Raw genomic sequence first — 18032 nt, 5'->3', positions numbered from 1 at the left:
TGGGATTTCCTTCCCCAAGTATACAGCACTTCTTCCTTGATGTAAGGCTAGAAACAGTAGAGAGGTTAAGGCTCAGCATAAAATGCTTCGCTAGCATAGATGAGTTCTAGATTTGAATCCCAACACTGCTGCAGACAAGAGGTACTTAGAAGACATTTAAATGTATTTACCTCAGGGGGCATTTTATCAGCCCCCAAATAGGAACCTTTCTTCAGTACAAAGTAGTACTTTCCCAACAGTTGGCATCACATACATGATTTCATAGAACACCAGATCATTTCAAGAGTGAACTTGTTTTCTAGTTACCATCACCTCCATCCTCCAAACACCTTCCCCTGTTTAGGTTCATGTTGCTGGGCCAATTTCCTCATTTTGTTTCCCCCTCCTGATACTAACACAAAGATTTTTTGTTTTTGAGGCAGGGTTTCTCTGTGTGGCCCTGGCTATCCTGGAGCTCACTCAGTAAATCAGGCTGGCCTTGAACTTAGTGGTCCACCTGCCTCTGCCTCCCAAGTGCGCCACTACGCCCTGAGCATTGGCAGCAAAGAGGGAAAGATCACACAGAATCTCTAGACCAGCGGCTCTCAACCTTCCTAATGCTGAGACCCTTTAATACAGTTCCTCATGTTGTGGTGACTCCAACCATAAACTTTTCGTTGCTACTTCATCACTGTGATTTTGCTACTGTTATGAATATAATGTAAATATCTGATATGCAGGATGGATGGTCATTGTTATAATTTGAACATAATTAAAGCATAGTGATCAATCACAAAACAATATGTAATTATATATTGTAGAATATTTAATTCTAATTACAAAGAAATGATATATATTTCTTGAATCATGGTGTAACATGGGTAACAGTCTTAATGACAACAGTAAACTATATGGCTACATTTTGCAACAGTAAGTGCAAAGTTGCTTCTTTCTCATCAGATCAGAAATGAACTAGGCAGTCTCTGCAAGAGCACAATGAAGATCATCTTCCACAGAAAGTCTACTTCTGTAGATAACCAACAAGCTGGAAAACCCTGTTCCACAAAGATATGTTGCTGAAAAAAAAAAAAAAAAGGTGGCGCAATAGGATATGACTGCACACACTTGATCCAGCATTTTGTAGTTGGCACTGTAGAGAAATCCGTTCCCATTGCGTCACTGTTAATAACGTCAGTGAACTATCCTTGTGCTGTCTCAGGAACATCTTCAACTTTGACTACAAATTGGCTTCTGGCATCACCATAATCTTTTTGCAGATCTGGTTCAATGTCATGTTCTTCAAAGAGAGCAGATAAGGTAAGCAACATGTATGTAAATTTTATTTTTAACCTTTTCTTTTCTCTTTTTTTTTTTTTTTTGCCAAAGTTGAAGTTTCATTTAGAATGATCAAGTCTTTTCAGACAAACTGAAGCATGTTGCATATGGGCCTTTGAGTTAATAAAGTTAACTCAAGATAGCAAAGATGTCAACTAAGTAAGCTATTTTCTGCGATTCACTTGTATTGCTGAAAAGTGCTTTGAATTGTGGTCTTGCTTTCAGATTAAAAAACATGCTGAGTTCATCATAAAGCTCAAAAACACGTTTTAAACCTTTCCTGCAGCAGCGAGGTGTTGTGGCGCATGCCTGTAATCCCAGCACTCAGGGAGGCAGAGGCAGGTGGATCTCTGTGTTTGGGGCCAGCCTGGTCTACGAAGTGGGTCTAGAACATCTAAGGCTACACAGAGAAATGCTGTCTTGAAAAACCAAAAAAAACAAAAACAAAAAACTCAAACAACCCAATAATAACAACAAAAACCAAAACAAACCAAACAAACTAAAAATAAAATAAAATAAAATAAAAAACCCAAACCAAACCAAAAGCTTTCCTACAGCCAGGCATTGGTGATGCATGACTTTAATCCCAGCAGAGGCAGGTGGATCTCTGAAATCAATGCCAGCCTGGTCTACAGAGTGAGCTCAGGACACTCAGTCAGGCAGGGCTACACAGAAATACCCCGTCTCAAAAAGACCAAACCAAGGGGGCTGGAGAGATGGCTCAGAGGTTAGGAGCACAGGCTGTTCTTCCAAAGGTCCTGAGTTCAACTCCCAGCAACCACATGGTGGCTCATAACCATCTATAGTAAGATCTGGTGTGTAGACAGAATGTTGTATGAATAAATAAATCTTAAAAAAAAAAATGAACCAACAACAAAAAACCTTTCCTCTCAGTAACCATCTCACTTCAGTGTGAAACAGCAGAGCGTTTCAGCACATGCAGAACAAAGTTGGGGGAACAGTTGGTTAAAAAAGTGTTTGCCTTTTGTTTTTATTACTTCTTATTACTCTGTGGCAGCATCTTTGTTGCTAATATTTGCTGATGAATCATACAGTGAGTTCCGATGACTTTTGGTGACTCATTCAGTACCAAACGCAGAAATCCAGATTCACATCCTACCAAAGCTGGAAAATCATCTGTGCAAACACCATGAACCTTTTCATAAGAGATCTTAAGCTCTTCCAAAATGAGTGAACTGTACATAGTTGTTTCAAGAGGTTTGCAAAAAGGAAACTCATCTTTAAAGTCACTGTCATTAATATACCTCACGTAAACCACTAACTGTTAACAGTTTCAAACATCTGTACTCATCAAACTGGATACCAAATATTGCAAGTTGAGCAGAATTTCCTGATCAAGACTAGCCGCCAACATGTCATCTTTCTTTGGACAATGTGCTTAGATAAGGAAAGTGCACTCAATTGCGTTGCAAATTCATCTCCCATCATAACAATGTCCCTGGGAGCTGGCAACAGTAAATCCTCAGCAATGGTGTGGTTTCATAGCTCTGGCAATTCTGAGTGCCACCAAGTATGAAGCTGCCACAGCTACTGTGATTTTGTTTGTGCTACTTGCAGCCTGGTGTCAAGTCTGGCTTTCCTGAGTCCACCAGCTCTGCTTCTAAAATAGCTGGTATCCTTGGCGGTAAAGCTCAGATGCTTGCTATCAAAATGGCAATTTAGCTTTTTCAGCTTCTTGTATTTGACTGATAGAACTTCACAACAAATATTACAGCTTCTCACTTCCTGCTGTAATACATATGTATGTCCATCCTCGATACATTTTCCTTCCTTTTTCTTTTTCTTTCCAAGACAGGGATTCTCTGTCCTGGAATTCTTTGTAGACCAGGCTGACCTCAAACTAACAAGAGATCTACCTGCCTCTGCCTCTTGAGTGCTGGGATTAAAGGTGTGAGTCACCACGCTTGGCTCACCTTTTCTTGATGTTCTTCTCTATACAATCCATCGTCATGGGATGGTTTTCTAATAAAAAGAACATATAACAACAGCTTCCATAATACAAATGCTTAGCCGGGTGGTGGTGGCAGTGGTGCACACCTTTAATCCCAGCACTCTGGAGGCAGAGGCAGGCAGATCTCGGTGAGTCCCAGGCTAGCCTGGTCTACAGAGTGAATTACAGGACAGCCAAAGCTACACAGAAAAAAAACCTTTCTCAAAAAACCAAAATACAACAGGAGCCCCCCACCCCCCCCAACAAAAAATACAAAAGATAATACATGGCACAGTTTAGCCAATACAGTTTGTTAGTCTCCTATGAAACTAATTTTGTTTTAAACAAACCTGTTTATTATCACAGGGAGGCAGCATTCACACTCTTCACAGCTGGATATAAAGATCGCTCAGCATCCAGATTAAGTTCCCATGGCACAGATGTATTTTTTTGTAGTAGCTGATGATTTTACACTTACCCAATAATTATGTTTTACCTCCATACTGCTACTTTCAACGCAGTAGCTGCCTTCTACATGTGTGATTGGTCCATTTAAGTACATTATTGCACTGTTATATACACCTGTATTGATGTTTAGGGTGTAGTATGGGGTTGGTCCAATGATGTCATCAGGCCCAGTACTCTCATGTGGGTATGTCTACATGCAGGCAGACCTGATTGGAGAGGGTTAAGAAGAGTGGTATCTCATTTCCTAAGACCATCACAGAGTATTCCTTTTCTGGTGGTCTTAGGCTAACTTGGTGGACCCCTTTGGAGCTCGCAACCACAGGCTGAGAACCACTGCCATAGACAGAGACCAAAATCATAAACCGAAGGGCAAATTCCCAACCCATGAGAGTTGCTTTGATGTGGACCTTACGTGCACTGCCCGCTGAAGCACCACGCAGCTGGGGCCCCTTTCCTAGCCTTTCAGACAACATACACACTTGGTTACCATGCATATCTTCTGGCCCATGTGTGCATGTGAGCTAAGGAGCTTGTGCGGAGAAGGAAGCAAGTTTTAAGAGTTTCCTGCATGGGCTGGAGAGATGGCTCAGAGGTTAAGAGTACTGGCTGTTCTTCCTGGAGGTCCTAAGTTCAATTCCCAGCAACCACATGGTGGCTCATAACCATCTGTAGTGAGATGTAGGCAGAATACTGTATAAATAATCAATCTTCAAAGCTTTGATGGGGTGCCCTCTGTGGGGAACCTTGGGTTTCATTTCCCATCCCAACCCTAACTTTTGCTTACCTTTGGGGGTAGGGTGAGGAGAAACTAACAAAGGAGGGACTTGGGAGGAGAGATTGGAAAGACAGGTCCACTCCTGCTCCTCTTTCCTTGTACTTGAATGCTCTAGAATACCTTCCTTTGAATATTCCAGAATACCCATTACACTGTCATGTGTTCATGACTTGTTGATGGTGTCCTGGACTATTTATTCCTAAGTATATACATGGGCATACATTAAGTGCAGTTGCCCTAAAAGACATCAGACCCTCCAAAGCTGAGATTAATGCTGTTGTGAGCAGTCTATCATTGGTGCTGAAAGTAAATTTAGATCAGTATTTGGCTCATAGCTGCTGGGCCCAACCTGATCAGACTTCTGAGGGACACCTTCAAAGATGCCAGTTTACCATGATCATCTATTTTAAGACTCACTAAGGTCACACTCTAAGTACTTGTACCCTAACAAAAGTAGGAAGACAAGTTCTCAATCACATGCAGAACCCCTACTGTGGGTTTAGCTCTGCGCTGGGCAGTAGGAGACAACTGAGTTATTCTTTCTCATTGTGACTGGGGAAGGAAATGACAAGCTAGATGGGTAATCCTGAAAGGCTCAAAGTTGCCTCCGGGTCTAAGAGCTCAACAAATGACAGATGTGGGTGGACCTGCATAGAGTTGGGTAGAGGATCCCTAAATAGGTGACCCCTGGAGGCCCAAGAAAGGGTCACAACCCCACAATGGCCAGGTTGAGAGCCACTGATCTAGGCAGTTACTTGCTACTGGGAAGCTTTGCTCCAGTGCTGCAGACACTGGGAAGTTGCCTGGAAATAGGCTAATTAAGTAATTGGGTCACAGACACAAAGGATCATGAAAGTGGACTGTTTGGGAATATGGGAAAAATATGAGTAATAGGTTGTCCATGATCAAAATATGTATTTGTATGAAATGTCATAATGAAATCCACTGTCATATAGTTTATACACTACTTTATATATACAGATCAACTAATATATACCCGGGCATGGAAATGTTCTAATTGTATAATTATTTCTATTCACAAGGAAAAATAACAACTCAATCTCATGTAACAGAATCCACACTATATTCCTGACCATTAGACAAGAATTGTATCTTAAATCTACCCAACACTAACTTGCTAATAGTATTAAACTGATTTAAAAAATTGTAACTGGGTGGTACCTTTAATGAATGCACTCAGGAAGGAGGCAGAGGCAGGCAAAGCTCTGAATTCGTGGTCAGCCTGGCCTAGCGAGCAAGTTCTAAAACAGCCAGAGCTATGCAGAGAAACCCTGTCTCAAACAATACAAAGGCAAGCAAGCAAACAACAAAGGAAATCCTAATTGCTTTTTAAATGAAGTTGCTGGCTGACTTTTTATTTTCTTTCACTACAAACACCCAAGGGGAGTTTACCACTGATAACAAGATTAAGTTTTGCTGAAGGAATAAGTTGTGGTGAAACCACTGTGGCTTAATGATGCTACTAAGAAATTTAAGAGGTACCATGTCATCATGCAGTGCCTTTAATCTCATTGGATCCCGGTGAGTTCAAGGCCAGTCTTTTCTACATAGTGAGACTGTCCTGACAAAAGTTGGTTTGTAGTTGTGACAGGTCATCTTGAGTACCTGTCTACTTTTTAGTTTCATTAGTAAGACACAGAAGGAACAAACATGGTTCAGTATATTCATAAAAGGCAAACAGGGAAAGTGGTACATGCCTTTAATCCCAGCACTTGGGATTAGAGGGGCAGGCGGCTCTCGAGGTCCAGGACAGCCAGGGCTACACAAAGAAACCCTGACTGCACCTGCACACACATACAAACTTGAACACATCTCTCTTGTGGGTCTGGTGCTCATAGGTGACACAGGCTTATTTTAGCACAGGGTAAGAACTTGGGAGTTCAACACCATCCTTCATTACACAATGAAAGACCTCAATATTAGTGCAACTTGAGATCTTTTTTTTTTAACCTCAAGGCTTTCAGCTTCAACTCCATGTTCTATTCAATGAGTGACTTCTGTGTTCAAGAGTCCACTCATGACTCAAGAACAAGCAAACAGCATCTAATAAAGTGCAGACAAATCTTACAAACCCGTGTTAACTCAAACCTTTTACAAATGCATCTCCCCAGCACCTATGTAAAAAGCTGGTGTCAATGGCTTCAGTGTTGGTCAAGTGGAGACAAGCTTGTCTGCATCAAAACCCAGATAGAGTAGACAGATGTCAATCTAATACAGTATGTTTAGTATAGCAGGGAAGGATTCTCAAGGCCAAGAGGTCAAGACCCAGCGGGGAAAACCCAAACCACACTTCGTTAATCCCAGCTCTTGGGAGGTAAAGGCAGATGGATCCGAGTTCAAAGCCAGCCAGGTCTAGATTGAGTTCCAAGAAAACAAAAACACCATTTCTCTCAACACAACGCTTCAGTACTGTCACATGAAATACACAAGGCTTTATGGAAAGCAGGGGGGTTTGGATGGGCAGTCCCACTTTTCTTTCATCTCACTGACAAGGATTAAAAATGATACAACTACCTAAAACCCTAGTTTGCAAGATGGATCTTTTCCTCTCAGCCCCACCAAGGCTTGTCTGGAACTTGTAACCTCTCCTGCACACCTTTTTATTTGCTGACATCTAAAAAAGAACTTTCTCCCATTGATTTTTACTTAAAGAATCAGCATCAGCAATATTAATTGGCACAGACACTGCCATTCTGAAACATCCAAGTAGGCTCCATGTTTCAACAGATGCACATTTTGATTATCTCCTTTCTGGCACCCAAAGGATGGTCCAAAGGTTCTTTTTCTGGTAATTTTCATTACTTTTCTTCTCGGTACTCTGAAATGTAGAATTTCTATTTGGTCTTTGGCTGATTCAGAAGTACACAGTAAATGGGTTAGTGGTAGAATGCTTGCCTGGCAGGCAGAAGACTCAAGGTCCCATGCCTAGTTGCAGCTGAACAATCCTGACCAACAAACCCACCAAAACATGTACTAACTACACTTGACATTATCCCAAACAGGTAAGGAGAAAGTCATTTAAAATATTTGGATACTACTGATGTGCCTCAATGACTGGGTCCCAATATGCTCTAACAGCAACACTTTAAAGCAACAACACAACCTGGGAATGTAGTGTAATGGGCCCTGGATACCTCTCACTTCCCAATACTACACACGGGACAGTACACCTGGAGTAAGTTCCTGATTTCTGCTACATGTGATACAGATATCCTCACATCCTGGTCATCATCTTACAAACCAGTTTAGCTCAGTAAGACAAAAATACAAAACACGAAACCCAAGCCCACTTTTAGCACATTTACAGTGACGTTGCAAGAATCTTCAGTTAACGATCTGTTAAGAATGGCCCTTTTTGCAATCCTCATGGCTCATTCTAGTTGAATTACAATAAACTATTCTTTATTATCCCAGCAATTTCCAGGAAAGCAGCCTGCTGGCTTAGACTACACCATCTCTTGTAGTTCATGATTTATAACAATTCACCTTGTGTTACAGTGCACTCTGAAAATATTTACAGTACGATTGGGACTGAAAGCAGGGAGGAAGTCACAGCAAAGGCAAGCCTTCTATGTCCACTTGTGGTTCATAAGAGCATATGCACAACCATGCGGGGAGACAACCAGCCTCTCCCTTCATATATATTCTTTTTTTTTTTATTTTCTTTTTATACCTTCCCAAAACAGACATTCAACAGTAGTTAGAATGGCCATCTCCCAACATTTAAAAAAGCTGCATCACCCAACGGGTGAACAAAGAAAAGAGTGGTAACCTAGAGTTCAGCTGAGTCAGCCACTGTGGAGCCTTTAGTGGTGAGGTCTTCCAATTTCAAAGTGATGTGTCTTCAACGTATACCATCATTTTAGTGGAAAAACATAATTAATTTGGTGAAATGAGATTCATTTCCAGACAGGATTAGTAACAGCATTCACTGAATTTCACTCTTCTTTGTGAACTGTGAAGAAAATGAATGGCAGCTAGACGATCAATGGGATTCCAGCTCCAGCTGCAGATGGAATGACAGTATACCAGGACAAAAACATTTCTATATTCTGATTCACAAAGCTAACAGCAGTTTTAAACCTGCAACTTAAATTACAGACCAATGACACCACAACCCTTTCAAATGGCAAAAATACAAAAAAGTGTTACAAAAATATTTCAGAAAAAGTGCATAGTCTAAGTGCATAGTAAATAAAAGCACTGAAAAATATCTTGCTAGAGAGGGAGTTCAACTTGGAGTTATTACCAAAGCTGAACTGTTTTATCTTACACAAACTATAATAATAATAAAAAAAAAAGTAGCTTGATGAGACTGATTTCTGGCTAAAAGTATCAAAGGGTTTATTAGTTAAGAAACATCTTAACCGAGAGGCATGGTTAGAAAAGAAACATGAAGCTGCCACATCATCAGATCCACCTCTTAAGACTGTTTCAGCTTTATGGTACCAATACATCTCAGGCAACAGAATGTGGCAATCACTGGATTAATTATTGCTGTTAAAAAAAAAAAGAAAAGAAAAAACCCACAAGAAATTAATTCTGACACAATCTTACCAAACACATATCAATTTACATTTCAAGATTATTTTACAAAATACCTACAGTTGCACAATAGGCTCCTGGCAGCATTTTCAGAAAAATGTTCTTTTAATTTATCCTCACATGCTGTAAATTAATAAATTACACCATTTAAAGAATTCTTGTCAGTAAGTTTTCCCTTCTCTTGGATCAGAGAAAAAAAAAAAAAAACCAAAACCAAAACCAAAACCAAATAAAAACCTAAAGAAACGAGAGCGTCCAAGAAAGACTGGAAGTGTGCACAGGTATCTACAGAAGTGTGGGGCTAGATGGTCAACAATCATTAGCTTCACACTGTATGACACTCTCTCAGCCATTTCACAAGGATTTTGGAAAAAAAAAATTATAATCTAGTTAAACCCTTTAACACTTTCACTCTTGTTCAGAATCAGTCCATCTGCTAGCAGGGGGCAGCAGGAGTCAATGCCAAAGTTCTGGCAGCTGCAGTACGGGTTTGTGCCTGCAAGTTATAAACAAAAAGTGAAAGAATGCCTTTCTCTTCAGGTCAAAAAAATTTTTCAGTAAAGGAATATCATAACAAATGGCTTGAAGTAGTCTTATCAAAAACTCAGGGCAAGCCGGGTGCGAAGGCTCATGTTTTCAGTCCCAGCATTTAGGGAGGAAGAGGCAGAAGTATCTCTGAGAGTTCTAGGCCAGCCTGGTCTATACAGTGAGTTCCAGGCCAGCTAGAGCTACAATCTGAGACTCTGTCTCAAAATATAAAACAGAACAAAAAATTGGGGAGATACACTTCATAGTGAGTCAGCAAGGCATTTTGTTGTTTAAAAAAATTTCACTTCCTTACAGAAACAGTTTTTAGTTTTTAATGAACTTGTAAACAAAAAGCTCCCATTTCAAAATAAAAACAAATCCCAGATCATATAGATGTTTACAGTGATTACATTTATCTAAGCAACACACATACATGTTCAGTTGTAAGACGGTAACTAAATTTCCGTGACAAATATGCTTTTTAATAGCAAGAACATTATAGAGTTAATGCAGAGTCCTAAGGATAATCTAGTAGTCGCTATGTTTTGTTTTTTTTTCTTACGTCTTCACTTTAGATGCTGTTATTTCTAGCACAGGTAAGCAGGCAGAGTCTTTCAAATGCTCAAACACTGGAATCTTTGGTTGCTACCATATCAGCTGGCTTGCAAACAAGAAGCCAGCCATTTAAAGAATGTTTTAAGTTAACAACTTGCAAACCCCAGGGATGGAAAACCCTAAGAACACACAATTGTGAACATTTACAACCATCACAACTGTGGCCGAAGACTGTTCATGCCGTTCTTCTGAAACGAGATCTCAAAGCAGTATAGTTCAAATAAAAGGTTTTAACAAAAAATTGGCATATGCACAATTTCTCCACCAATTCGTGTGTCAACCATTTAGGTAACTTTTCCACTTGAAAAAAAAAAATGCAATAGAAAACCAGACACCATGTTTCACTACCTCAGTTAATATTCACAATTACAGCGGCTACAGCTCAGGATCCGCATCAGCAATGCTGTCCAGAGCCAGTTTATACTGAAATTAAGTTCTTTACACCAAGTAAATGGTTGTCCACAACCACTGGCTAGTGTACATATGAACTAAAATGTCTAGATTTGGGGAGAAACAAATGCTGCTCCAATCATCTGCTCTGCTGCTTCTCTTCCTCAATTCATGCTTAGAAACCTAGTAAAAAAATTCAAACAGAAAAAAGATGTTACAAGTTTTAAGGAATTTTACAAGTACTCCCAAATTAGATACATAATCACTTTTTAATGGCTGCTGTTTTTATCTAAAACATCAGCTACCTAAATTTCAAAACAGAATATATGCATCTCTAAATAAAGCCATTTCCCTTCATCTGGAACGACCCAGGAATAAGTCTGCCATCAATTAAAGCCTCAGCACCCAATTCCAAGTTGAGTTGCTAGATTCAAATGAGGATGCCCAGTTCCTCACCTTTGGTACCCAGGACACATTGTATTTCAAAAACCCAACAAGCAAATGAAAAACAGATGATGTTACTGCAGCAACAAGAGAATGATTCTATTCTAACTAGATCAGAAGCATGAATTTCTGTGTATATAATTTCTGATAGAGATTACATAAGCTTTAGTGAATTCATTTAAAGCCTAAATCTATATACAATTTCTAGACAAAAACTTTTATATTAATCTTTACACTTCTTTACCTCTGCTGTTGCACTAAATAGATCGTGTAACATCACTGATCTGCAAACTAAAATGCTTATGTATTTCTTGTGCTGTCCTGCTGTACAGTTCCTGCTAGGTCACAAGGGGAAACCAGGGCTTCTTCATAAAGCTGCTAGTACTAACAATCTTTAGAAAGGCAGGCCCTTTTTGGCTTGAGACTGAATAAACACACCCAACAGCCATTTTGTCTATTCCCTTCTGAACACCTGAGATGACCTAACTACCTTCTATTTTTAAACTTCTTTAGCAAAGACAAAAAAACAAACCACCACCACCAAAAAACCCAAACAAACAAACACACAAACAAAAAACCCATGCTTTTGTCAGTAATAAATCATTCCTTTTTTTTCTTCAAACACTGGTAGAGTATTTTCTTTGGGCTTTGTGCAATATGTAAAATTCTGCTACTTTTAAAACAAATATCTTTTAAGAATAAAACTAGAAAGACATTATCAAGCATTTATAATCATCTTTTTTTTTTTTGATAAATACTATTTCACCAGTTAACTAGGAGCTTTTCATCTGGGAGGAAAACCAGCCACCCTTGTGTATTTTGTAAATACAGAGTGCTAAACTTTATGTGCAAAGATGTGTTTTACTCCCCCTTCCCAAAGTGTCTCCTAAGAACGAACAGGTATATAACAAACAATAATTTCATAATCCTAAGCTCACAGAAAGAAAACATTTTTAGGTTATGAAATAGCACTGGTAAACTTACAACAATCACAGACCCGTGTGTCGGTACATATACATGTGTAGCACACACCTATGCATTCAAGAGGTTGAAATTAGGTCCTTCCCAATGGCTCACCACCTTACCTATTTCAATGCAGGGCCTTTCACTGAACCTGGAGCCCACAACTTAACAGGCTTGCTCTGGGATCCTGTCTCTACCTTCCACATGCTGTGATTACAGGTGAGCTATATATCCATCCATTCTTAGGGGTTCTGGACATTCTGGTCCCTGGTCTGTGCTAAGTGTTCTATCTATAGAGCCAGCTCCCCAGCCACAGTAAGACACACTTTAAAAGGTTATCTAGTGAACCTAAATTACATCTATAAATCTGACCACTAAGACTATGAACTAGCTAAACAGAAATGACCTTTACCCCATCAGGATTTGGCTTTAAGTACTGAAGTTATTCATAAACACTGCAAAACCAAATATGATTTCCCAGCTAAAACTGGTATCCCTCCTTATAATAATTTACTGTAATGTTAATTATATTTTAGTAATTTGATTGTTACATTGAGTATCCTTCCACACAAGCAGATTTGAAGTAGAAAACCAGTCACTACAAACTAAAAGCCAAAATATAAGACAACTTGGTTTCTTTAATAAAGGGAAGCTCTAGGTCAGAGGTCTATCTGCATGGAGCTGCTAGGTCAGGCTATGGTTACAACTGTTGAAGGTCAGCCTAACAATATTCCTTGCAGGAGTCAAATGCAGACACAGTTCTTCAGCTACATAGGCCAATGGTAGATGTTCTACCCAGGCAGCATCTCTTCGACGAGCTGTCCTTTGGTGGGACTCAAGGAAAAACATTTTAGCAGGTCTCCAACATTCAATCTTCAACTCCTAACAAGCACTCTCTTCACTGTCTTTTAGTCTTTTGTTTGATTTTAAAATCTTGCAGTCTGGGTGGCACCTCTGGTTCTAGAGTACATCTTCACTGTAACCTCAGTTAAAATCAATGATGAACATGTCTTGTTCCTACGGGAGGGGGAAAATGAAGAACATTACCAAAGCTAGAGGATTAGTGTGATGATCCAGGAATTATGCTACATTTAAGTTTCTTCTCAAGTATTCAAACAGAAAACAGTGTTTATTTTTATGTAACAACCATACTTTAGCCCTTAAAAAGCAATCTATAAGAAATGTATCTTTTATTCATGAATTTCAAACATGTCCAATTTGTAAAAAGATAGAACCAGAATCCACTTAAAATAGTTATGATGTTTTGAGACAGTTTATCCTGCCTCTCTACATACCTCTGTATTGATCGGATTATAAATAAGGGCCACCAAGCGGCTATAAGGTTTATACATTCGTGGAGGGTGTTGGAAATTTAGGCTCCTTCCACAGTATAAGAACAAAACTGAAGTTATATTCAATTCAATAATCACTGTACAATGTCACTTATATTAACTAACTTTTCCTACAACAGTCTTATATGGGCCTCTGGTTATACAAAGTTAAAGTAGGTGAATTTTGAATCAAGCTGCCAGTATGTACAAGCTCACAGCAGCCTACCAAAACCAACAACCCAACTATCCTATTAACTCTTCTCTACAAACTAAAGCTGTGAAAGATGAAAGCATTTCTTAATCATCAACTGGCAATTTATGTGTTAACAGGCTCAAATTATCCTTGAATTGTATCAACAGGTTAACAATCTGAATTAGTGTCTTCTCAGATTTCATTTTCTAGCAGGTTTCTATAGTTGTTAAGCTTAAAATACCTGTTAGGAATGGATCCATCCCAATGGCAGATGGTGGGCATACTACAGCATTGAGGTTCAGGAACGCTGTCTTCTGAAGGTCATCATCCATAGAAGTGGACATGCTGACAGTTAATAGGTCCAACAAGCCTTGGAGATATCTTTTGTATTTTCACCTTCATTTATTCTTGGACTGTTTTATTCTCTCCAGCTTTACTATCCACAATGAACAAAGCTGACGAAAGTCCCAGACTTCAGCAAGAAGATTGAGTTCCCTGGTCTTCTTTAGGCTGAGTGTATTCATAGTAGATGAGTCTTTCCAGATCTCTCAAGGTCTTCCCTTCTGTGTTTTGGTTAAGTTGCTGAATTATCAGCTGTGTTCCTGGCAGCAGTTGGTGAAGCCAGAAAAGGTTAAAGCTACATGTAAATAGGAGGTGAATCCCTCTGCTGGGGAACCACTGATAATGGGTAATGTGAGGGAAAGACACTTCAAATCTTTGATGGCCAACACAATTTTCACAATCATTTATATTGTAATAAAGCAGATTAATACTTATGTCTGCAACAGTGAGCAGTTAAAGACAGTAGGATAGTAGAATCCCATGAGGATCTAGCTAAAATTCTCTCCCACCTTGTCCAAGAAACAGTGAGCTTAAACTTCATCTGTATGTATGTGTGCTTCTGAGAAGAGATCTCACAAGGGAACTCAGGCTGCCCTCAAACTTGTCATTCAATTATCTCAACTATTTGTAGGTACATTAGAATTAATTGAATTTAAAGGCTTTAAAAAATGTCTTTTTGTCTTTGCTCTTTCTATGTCACAAATAAGCACCTTTCTAATAATCACATATAGTTGAAGAACACCAAGTAAACTGGATTGCCAACGGCTCAGAGTGAAGAGCCCCCGCCCCTTACATGAATAAAAGCAAAAAAATTAAAATATTGGAGCACTTCAGCATTGGGGGAAAAAAAAATCTAAGAGACACAAGAAAAAACAACAACAACAACAACAACAACAAAAACACCCTTGTCTCTTGGTGTTGACTGGCTCTGGAATGCAGCAATTGAAAGGCCTAGAAGAAAATTATCAGAGCAGAAACCCACCTATTACATAATGAGCACATAAAAACTAAACAAGCAAGATTTGGAAGAACCCTTGAACACTCAGTGTGTGACTAGATCTTTCTGTAATCTATGAAAGAAATGTACATTAAAACAAAAACAAAACAAAACATCTCCGCCCCCCCCCCCCGGCCCAAATCAGTAAATGTTGCTTGCTGAAGATTTTTGAAATGGAATTCACTTATATGGAAGCTTCTGAGATTATAACAACAAAAAGTTAGAATGTATATCTATAAGAAGCACCTTTACATTTTTTTGTCTTGAAGACAGTCCCACTATGTAGCCCTGGCACTTCTCAAACTCAAAAACGACATCCATACGGATTATAGGCACGTGCCACCACCCCCAGCCACTTTCTTTTGAGCAGAGAGATAATGGTGTTACCATTATTGGAAGATTCCATGAAATCGAAAAGTCCTAATACAAAAACTGAACCTACAGTTTAATACACCGTATTTCATGTAATCAACAACCTACATAATGTGAGAGACAGAGGGTCTAAAGACTAGGTTTCTCATGCTTATTTTATGCTACCCTTAGGTGTATGTACACAGACAGCTTTTTGATTATACACTAATTTTTGACAGATGTTTAAGAAGTCTAAAAGCTCAAAGTCCCTTGTTATATTCTGCACAGTGGCCTAGCTTTTGTGCATCTGTGTATAAGTATGTGTGGTTTGAACAATCCCCGTGGTTGCTCCTCTAATGCTTTTCACTTCTTGGAGTCCGGGTCTTTCATTGGGAACCTGGAGCTCATTGATTAGGCTTAATCAGGATGGCCAGCAAGACTCAAAGCTTTGCCTATCTCCACTCTGCTAGGCAGGGCTTGACATACATCATTACAGTTTGCTAGCTTTGTTGTTTTGAGATGGGTCTCAGTCTTACTATGTTACCTTGGTTGGCCTTAAACTCAGAGATCTGCTTGCTGGTATTCAGGGCATGTGTCATACCAGGCTCAGCCCTTGCTGGTCTTTTCTTTCTGTTTTAGTTTTTTTCTTTGTTAATGACAGTGTAGCTTTGGCTGTCCTAGCTTGCCGGCTTTCAAAATGTTAGGTTCTAGGGATTGAACTCAGGACCCAATTCTTAGAGGGCAAACACCAACTTAGCTTATCTTTCTTGCCCCAGAATGACACGTTATCAAGCACTATTTTGCTAATGATCAAAATATATCTCTTGGTACCACATTCCACTCAACTACCCGGCGAGAGGAAACTCTATTGCTCAAGCTGGGCAACAGGCTGAGACTCTATTGCCCAAACCAGGCAAGAGTCTCAGTAGCTGAGACTCTCAGTGTTTTCTGGACTTAGAAATGTACCTTTGAAAACAGTCAATAGTAATGTATTTGCTTATTGAAAAGTCTAACATTACAAGTCCATGTATTTGTAATAATCTGCATGACCACTGTGTTTTTATCTGTTTTAAGATTTTAAGTTACTTTCATGAAAAAGTTACGATACAGGAAGAAGGCTTAAACTTTAGTTTAATCACTTTTCTTTTTCAAGGAAACATACTAACTCAGTGGATCCAACTTCTCGTCTTTAATACCTGGATAAAGCAGGACAAAAATTCTGCTTGTTTATTGATTAAGAAACATACAGTAAATTGGAACAATAAAACTAGGTTAAAATTAAGATACTTCTTTCTGAAGTCTGCTGAATGCCTGAAGAAAAATGTTCTAGGCCAGATAAGATTTCAAGCTACAATTTGTGATGATCCTATTATCCCAGCCAGCTTTAGGGGAATCAAAAAAAGGGCTTCATTTCATGCAAAAAAGGACCAGTATATTATGGCTGTCAAGCTTACTAAATTAGTTAAGAGACTCTACTTGCTTTCCCCCTCAAAAATGAAACCAACTCTCACTAATACTTGCTACCCACTTCAACACAAGCTTTCTTAGTGTATTAAGAACTTTGAGGGAAGCATCAAAGTCCAAACTGAGGCGCAGAGGCTGAGCAGCCTCAACACACTGCTATGCTCTGTAGTGTTGGCCTGATCATCAAACCCCCACCTGCACTAATCTTCAACTAAGCCCTTCCCACATACACAGACATAGAAAGGAAGCCCCTCAACTTTAATGACAGCTGCTGGGATCAGGATGACATCAGCTCAATTCATTTCTTCAATGTTCCTCAGATAATAGAAGACCCTCTTTTTTCCTTAAAAAACAAAACAAAACCCCCCAAAAACAAAACACAATTTTATGTAGCACTAGCTATCCTGGAACTAGCTCTGTGGACCAGGCTGGCCTCAAACTCAGAGATCTGCCTGCCTGTGCTTCCCAAGTGCTGGGACGAAAGGCACATACCACCATACCCAGCCATGGAATCTCTCTTTAAGTTTATTTGAAAACCATGTTCAGACTGGAGCAGTCTTTCAGAAATTAAGTAATCAGAAATCAAAACCCAAACCTTACCTGCCCACTACGTGCACAAAGCAGGCAGGTTTTAATAGGTAAGCCCCAGAGAGGGAGACAGTAAAATGGAGATAGGAGTTGAACTCTAAGGCACCAGAATAGGGAATGATGTGCTCTAACAGTTCTACTCCTCAGAAGCACTGAAAGTGCCAGAAAGAGACAGATACAGACTAGAATTTAATGGCATTTGCTTCAGTTATCTTCAATCGACAAGGACCAACTACAGGCTTCAGTTCCACACTGATCTCTAGTGCCTGAAGTTTCTTAGCATTTAAATAAAGCACTCCTCTTAAGAATCATTCTGAAATTAAGATGTCATAGCTCATTAGCAGAGAGAGAATTTATGATTTTGGAAGTTATGCTGAGCTTTGTAGTTAACAAGGTGCTCTGCAATTGAGAAGATTAACATGCTGAAGGCAATGCCAAAACTCACCTCTTGAAATTACATCATGGTCACATTTTCCCATTAAATGCTAAAGCATTAACATGCAAACAAAAATTTTATCTTAACACTGTTAGTCTGCAAGTAAGTCAAAATATCACGGCTAACCAGATTCTTTATTAAAAAAAGAAAAAAAAAATCAACAAGTGTTAGGTCTAGGATTTTGGATTGATTGGTAATACCATATTCCCAACACCAAATGTTTATTTTGGAAAAGGGTTAATGAATGAGTTAAAAAAGATGCAGTTGTTAAAAATGACCCAAAATCCCAAGAAAAATGATATAATATACACACATA

General features: G+C 39.2%; 1 protein-coding gene across 6 annotated transcripts in view; it reads right to left on the bottom strand.

Annotated features, from left to right (window-relative positions):
* Positions 1-7909: 7909 nt before the first annotated feature.
* The window catches only part of Csnk1a1 (casein kinase 1 alpha 1), a 33779-nt gene continuing 23656 nt past the window's right edge, over positions 7910-18032 (bottom strand). For 4 of the 6 annotated variants that reach the window (XM_055622958.1, XM_055622961.1, XM_055622964.1 and 1 more), the window contains one exon: positions 7910-10790. In XM_055622958.1, coding sequence (XP_055478933.1) covers positions 10783-10790 — 8 coding nt within the window. In that variant the 3' untranslated portion in view covers positions 7910-10782. Of the gene's footprint in view, positions 10791-16341; positions 16425-18032 lie in introns of those variants that run through there. The other 2 variants (XM_055622960.1, XM_055622963.1) reach the window with 1 other exon arrangement.

Source organism: Psammomys obesus, unplaced genomic scaffold, assembly GCF_907164565.1.
Source record: "Psammomys obesus unplaced genomic scaffold, mPsaObe1.curated_primary_1811, whole genome shotgun sequence".
In the NCBI taxonomy this organism is placed as follows: Eukaryota; Metazoa; Chordata; class Mammalia; order Rodentia; family Muridae; genus Psammomys; species Psammomys obesus.
This window is presented reverse-complemented; position numbering and strand designations above follow the sequence as displayed.